This window comes from Camelus ferus, chromosome 11 (genome assembly GCF_009834535.1).
Source record: "Camelus ferus isolate YT-003-E chromosome 11, BCGSAC_Cfer_1.0, whole genome shotgun sequence".
In the NCBI taxonomy this organism is placed as follows: domain Eukaryota; kingdom Metazoa; phylum Chordata; class Mammalia; order Artiodactyla; family Camelidae; genus Camelus; species Camelus ferus.
Genome location: NC_045706.1, coordinates 940,098 through 946,936, shown reverse-complemented (window position 1 = coordinate 946,936; position 6,839 = coordinate 940,098). Strand labels below are relative to the sequence as shown.

The following is a 6,839-nucleotide window of genomic DNA, read 5'->3' as shown; positions in this document are numbered from 1 at the left end:
CAGCACCCTAGGGACCAATCTCGTGCACCTGCTAGGAGCTGACACCGCAGAGACCAGCCCAGTTTCCTGCCCGCCAGCCCTGGGCAGTCCCAGGGGAGGCCGACCCCAGGCCGAGAGGTCAGGACCCGGCCAGCTGGCTCTCCACCTGCCAGGTCCTGGCTGACTTGAGTTTACAGTTTACTACCCAAACCAGGCAGAAAACCCTCCAAAGTACGCAAGATAGTCAGCAACATCCCAAGTCCGCATGCAGCGGAGCGAGGCCCCTGCTGCCCCTGACTCCGGGACAGCAAGCATCTGGACAGACGGGCCCTCCCGGGGCACAGGGCGTGGTCGTGTTCCTGACGGAGCCGCTGCTCCACACAGGTGTCGGCAGGAGACAAAAGCCTTCCTGAAACCCAAGCACTCCCCACATTTGTGACTTCGAGCCTGAGGAGTGAGCTGCGGAGTGAACACGGGGTCAACTGGGGTGTCCTGGGTTCATCTTCTGGGGAGAAGGAAATCCAGCAGTTGCTGCTCTGTATGGTGGCGGGGGGGCAGCTCCTGCCTTCTCCACGGGGCTCTGCTGAGCTGGATGCCCGGCAAGACCCACGCAGAGCCCAGAGGAGCCCAGACCCGCTGCACTGGCCACGGAGTCTGGCCAGGTCAGGCAGGGAAAGAGCTTTCGCCACTGGATGAACGGGTGAGGGAGGCCCCGGGGTCTGGGACTCCCATACCCTCCTCTGAGCCGTGTTCTCAGCCCTGACTGACCGCTTAGACAGTCAGGCCAGCTCAGCAGGGCTGCTCACTGCCTGCCCACAGAGCCACCGGCCCTGGGGCACCGGGGGAAGTCTGTGGGCCCCGGTGGCGTGGACAGTCCGACATGCCAGCTGCAGCCCCTGGGAACTGGCCCTGCCACCCAGAGATCAGCAGGCTCGCTGAGCCCTGGGTCCTTTAGGTCTCCAGACCCTCCTTGGCCAACAGGGGTTCAGCCAACACGTTTCAAATCCAGGGAGCTGACCCTCTGCCTGGAGCCGCCAAGAGAGTCCTGGTCCGTACGTACTTCACCCTCAGGGGCAGGAAGCCAGGAATGTGCAGCGGGCAGGGGGGCCGCTGCCAGAGGCAGGGTCCCCGTGGGAGAGAGTGTGGGGGAGGAGGAGGGGGAACGTGTAATGCCAAGAGCCAGGCAGAGGCGGGAGGTTTCCAGAACAGGGTGGGGGGCGGCGGAGGGAAGGAGGCAGAGGTGGGCAGGGTGCAGAAGACAAGCCCACTGGCTGGGCCAGGGCCGCCCACGGAGCCCCCCACAGCCCTGCCGCTGCCTGAGGGTCAGCTCAGCCCCCACACGTCTGCAGGTCGGGTGTGCAGCCTGGGACGTGTCGGACTCTGGGGTTCGGTGGGTATGGGGCTTCCGCCCAGGACTGACCCCTAGGACCCAGGATGAGACCTGTCGTCATCCGGAAAGGGAGCACTTCCAGCTCTGATGTCAGTGCGGCGAGGAGTGAGAGGTTCCAGCTGCGGAGCAGAGACCCAGGGCCTGGAAGCTGATCCGTCCCCCAGGAGCTGGCCCTGCAGGCGGCTCGGGGCAGAACGTCCACGTTGAAGGGATCCCTTCAGCAGCTGGGCGAGGTGGTGAACGGTGGAGAGTGTTCCAAAGGTGGAGGTTGGGGTCCCCTAAGCAAACACAGGACCTCGCCCCCCACCCCCCCCACCGGCTCCCGTCGGCCCAGCCAGCTCACTCCCAGGACGGAGAGGGAACAACCCGCAATTCAGGTGACCTGATGCCCTGACCTTTGGGCCACACCCTCACCTTGACCCCGAGACTGGGTGGGCCCTGTCCTGTGTCTCCAGGTGTTCTCATGCGGGAAACCCTTGGACAGAAACCACCCAGAGCCTCGCTGGGCCGAGTGGCACCCACGTGTGACCTCAGGCCAGCCGCTTGTGTCCCTAACCCCGGCACTCCTCAGGCCATGGGGGATGTGGTGTCCGCCACCTTGTAGGGTTAATGGGACAGTCCCAGAGCCCTCGCACAGCCCGTGGTCCACAGCAAATACTCGAGGTGTGTCAGCTGGGGCTTGGCAGGACTCGGGGTCTGGGAGTTGAGCAGGGAGCTGCTGGTCCTTCCAGGATAAAATGACAGCTTCATCATGTAGAAATACAAATGGCTGGAATGTTCAGAACAATGTTAGCTAACCGTGGTGTCAGTGGATAGTCTGTTGCAACTAAAGCCTTTATCAGTGTAGACGCTTAATTACAAAAGGCAGGAAGCAACCAAATTAGCTTCAAGGGCATTTATTCATCCACCCAGCTTTAAGATTCAGGTCTGGCTTGATCAAGCATCCCAGGCTAGTTTCTAAGTGCGTGCACATGGTCCAGCTCAGCTCTCTCCTTTGTCACAAGATGGCTGCAGCTGCTCTGGACCGTGTGTCCCCTGGGGTATACGTTCCAGAATTCCTGGAAAAAGTCTTATTACTTTTGATTGCCTGTCACGGGGTCAGCTGCCCATCTCTGGCTGGAGGTTTTGAGTAACACACCTGGGTCACGTGCTGGCCCTCACGACGGGCTGGAGATGGGAGAGGAGTCTGGGGTCCTGCATTCACCAGGATAACTGTTGTCCCAGATTCTGCGCTATTGTGTTCAGAGTTTGTTAAGAATGCTGGGGATGGCTTTAGAAGTTTGTCAAGTGCTCTTTGGCATTTGTTGAGAGGAAAAGGTTTTTCTCCTTTGCCCTTTGGCTGTCAGAGAGTTCATACATCTCTTGAAATTGAACTATATCCGCATTCCTGGGGTAAGCCATACTTGGACACCACAGGTTATTCCTTTTTCATATCTTCTTGAATTGGATTGGCTGTCCTCCATTTATGATTTTCACACCTGGGTGGTCTGTAAGTTTATTTTTTGAATCGATTTTGACTGCCTGATCAAGGTTATGCTATCATCCATAAACTGAATTAGGAGGTACCCAGTCCTTTTGTCAGAAAAGTTTATACACCTTGGGAATTTCTTGTTCTTCAAATGTTTGAAATGATTACTCAGGGAATCTGGAGAACATTTTTAAAAATCTTTTTTTTAAAAACACCTTTATTGTGGACTGACTCCTGTACAGCAAACTACACGTGTTTCAGATGTACAACCTGATGAACTCTGACAGGTGCACACACCCACGGTAAAAGAACCTTCTATAGTCATCGCCTGCCTGCGCTTTCTTGTGCATCTTGATGCCATTTTGTTAATTTATATTTTTATACAGTTTTTACATTTTACATCTTTATACATTTTTATATAGTCCCAATTAAACTGGGACCTCCGTGTCTCACCTACGTGTCTGCTGCTGCTGTCGCTGTGCGTATTTCTATTTTCGTCCTTTTTCCAAACCCTAATTGCCATGGACTTCCTTATCTGTTGCTGTGTTTCCCAGCATTTGGAGCTATTGATCATTTTTGATTGTGTCTCTAATTTCTTAGTTTTTTTCTTCTGAGGTGATCTGTTTTTCCCCCAAGGCGGTTTTGCGTTGTCCTTTTTAACTGCTGCACTTGGCTAATTCTAGCTCTTCAGTCCTATTTGCGGTGACAGCATTTAGGTCTGTCAGTCCATCTCCAGGGAGAGTGGCTGGCACACCCCAGGACAGCGACCAGCAGTGTTTCAAGTTCATCGTGCCCCACGTGCCCCGGGGCTGCAGTCTTCTGGCCTCTCTGACCCAATAGCTATTTCGGAGCACTGGCGTTAATTCCTAGCGGCTGAGGTCTCCATGTAAGCCACAGAAAGCAACCCTCACGGCCGGGCTGGCGCAGGCCGGGGTCCTGACCCGGAGCCCGCGCGCACGGCCGCCCATCTCCCTGGGTGCGGCTCCCTCCGGGCAGCAGCGCCAGCCCCACTCCCCACTTTCCGGGATGTCTGCCCGTCTCGAGGCAGCACAAAGTCCGGCCAGATTCTCAGAGCAGAGTGTGACCCCTGGCTGTCCCAGGCGTTACGGGGTTTTGTTTCTCTCTGTCTTGGCGGGAAGTTTAAGAGGAAGTCCAGGACAGGGGCCGGCAGCCAGACACTAAATGAAAGGTAGTTTTGAATTTAATGAAAAACAACATAATGCTTTCATTCTAGAAAATGGCTCTTATAAGTCTTTTTATTTTCTCTTACCTCATGAAAGACACACAGGAATTTAAAAAAAAAAGGATGCAGAATCAACAAGGTATAATCTTATGTTACTATCCATCTTCAGGAAGTAATTTCTTCCCTAAATAACAGCGTCCTAACACTCGAAGCAGAGAAAACAACCAGTGGACAAGGCAGAGGCCATGAGTCCAAGGCCAAGACCAGTGCAACTGCGTCTCCTGATGCCGCGTCCTGGGAAATGCAGGACGGGGTGCGCCTGCAGCTGGAAGGCCCCCGGAGCGGCACCTTGTGCTGGGGGTGAGGAGACTGGGGCTCAAGCGGCCTCCCAGAGCCCGGGAGGCAGGGCACTCTGGCCGCTTCCCTTTCCTGGCACCTGCTTCTCGTGTTTGCTGAGGCGACGGCCGGCCAAACCGCAAGGAGGGGCCAGGAAAGTTGGGGGCCAGGCCTTGTAAGAACCGCTCTTTCCAACCAGGGTTCTGGGGTGTCAGACTGGCTCACTGAGTCCACCTCCAGGTGCCCCACCAGTTCAGTCTCTGCCCACTGCAAAGTCACCCCAATGTCCCACCCCACTGCCGAGCCCAGTGTCCCCACAGGGCCTCTGCCTTGGCCCCCAGCTGAGAGTGTTGTCCTCGTCCCCTCTCAGCCCAGGGGCCTCAGACAGCTGGGCCTATCCAGACCTCCTGCTGGGGGGAGGTGACAGCGAGAGGGGACATCCTGCAGGCTGTTTCCGTGGGACCAGAAGATGCTGAAGAAACGGCAGCCTGCTCCTACCTACACAGGAGTGTGTACACACACTCGCGTGAGCAGGTACACGTGTGCATCACATATGCAGTCACAGCAGAGCGTGCACACTGGCACATGCCTGCATTCACACGCATACACAGCAAGACACGTGCACACATGGATGTACGCAGCTCCCGTGCTGACTCCGCCCTCCCCCACCCCGCACACACCTCCTGGAGGAGTGGATGGGATCAGGGCCTCTGCGCAGCCAGGCGGTCCGGTGATGTGAGCTGGAACAGGAGTCCGCCTCCCCCGCTCCACCCTGCCCTAGAGAGCTGCTCCAGAAACCCTTCCAGTGACAAATGGCCAGCCAGTGGCCACACGGAGGAACTGGGCTGCTGGGGGCAGGATGGCCAGGGACACTCCGGGAGGCACCTTCAGGTGCCCAGTGCCAGGGTGAGGGCGCCAGAACCAGTGGGGCCAGGGCCACGGTGGGGGCCAGGGTGGAGAGAAGGAAGGGTGGCCCCCATGGCCCGGACGCCTGCAGGGAGGGGGAGACCCGGCCCAGCCCCCTTGGGCCTCGGGCTTGGCTCCCCAGGAGGTGAAGGTCGGGCCACATTCTTTGCTGAGGCTGGAATTCTGACATCAGATTTTCCATGCTTGGCCTGGGGGAGGAGCCGGGCGCTGCAGGGAGGGAGCCGCAGGCCGGTGGGGCAGAGGGCTGGAGGCGCCCAGGGCACCCATGGCTTAGGGCGCGAGGCAGGAAGGAGGGTTCCGCTGGCCGGCCCTCCTGTGCCCCGGGCCTGGCCTGCCCACGCTCGGTCCCTAGAGCATCATGGCCTTCAGCCATCCTGCGACATTCTTGTCCCAGCATGGGCTGAGTCACGTGGGCTGGGTCAGGGACTCTAAAAATAGCCTGGTGGCTGGGCCAGCAAGCCAGAGTTATTATTAGGCTGGGACAGAGCCCCTCCTCTTGGGGGGAGGATGCTTTCTTCTCAGGGCCCCGAAAGAGCTGGGGACTTGGCCAAAGGAGGACTGGCTGCTGGGCATCCCGCCCTGGACACCGAAGCCCATCCCTCCCACCTCGGGCCCAGGCGCTGCAGTTCCTCCACCTGAACTGCCCCCAAGAAGCCCCCTTCTTCCTCTGTTCTCTGTGGTGCATTCTGGGGGGCTCCTGGCCCTTCTCAAAGGTTGGAGTGTCCCCCAAAGAGCCCGCAGGCCAGGATGCCAAATGAAAACATGGCCCCTTATTCCAAGTGAGCAAAGATCTCAAGGAGAAGTCACAGCCAAGGAGCCTGCAGAAGCTCCAGCCACTTCAAGGTGTAGGGGTCCCCCAAACACACAGGCGCTTGGCTTGTTTCCACCAGAAGAGCAGCAGCCCGGCCAGCACGGCTCCTGGGCACCCCGAGCCATTCACTGAAGGTCCTGGCCCTCAGGGTGGTCGTTCTGGCCGTGGAGAAGCGCTGGCCCCGGAGGCGGCTCTGTGAGGAGCCGGACGAGAAGCGTGTGCTCTGAGGTCCCTCCCCAGGACGCTTGGGCTCACTTCTGAGCCCACAGACTGACTGCAGGGCATGCTCGCCAGGCCCACCTGTGGGCTGGACGCTGCTGGGCCAGCGGATCAATCACCCGAGGGCTCAGGCCCCTGACCACCATCTGACCTGGCACTTTCGTAACCAGAGGCCTTAGTGACTGAGAAAGGCCCTGCCCGGACTCCGCCAGCACAACCTCCGGGCCCAGCAGCTCCAATGCCGGAGACCCCTCAGCGGGGGGAGACTGCCCTAAGGCCTGGAGTCTGGCCTCACCCCAGAGCAGGCTGTCCCCACCCCATCCACGTGGTCATCTCTGGTGCAAAGCCATGCAGCGGCACAAGAAAGCACTTGTGTGCCAGAGGGGACGTCTGGGCTTAGAAGGAAAGACGGCCGGACGTCCTGGGGCAGAGCCACCCGCTCCATTTCTGGAAAGAAAAAGGATGAGGTCCAAGTGGCTGGCAGGGCTCGCCCAGCCCACACTCAGCCCCACTGGGAGAAGGGACC

General features: G+C 58.6%; 1 protein-coding gene across 1 annotated transcript; it reads right to left on the bottom strand.

Annotated features, from left to right (window-relative positions):
• Nucleotides 1–2,301: 2,301 nt before the first annotated feature.
• On the bottom strand, nt 2,302–6,515 carry LOC116667353 (atrophin-1-like). The gene is made up of 2 exons (XM_032492063.1): nt 5,037–6,515; nt 2,302–4,015 (listed from the first exon to the last, which is right to left on the bottom strand). Exons 1-2 carry the CDS (start codon nt 5,966–5,968, stop codon nt 3,745–3,747), a joined length of 1,203 nt encoding a protein of 400 aa, XP_032347954.1. The 5' UTR covers nt 5,969–6,515; the 3' UTR covers nt 2,302–3,744.
• Nucleotides 6,516–6,839: the final 324 nt, after the last annotated feature.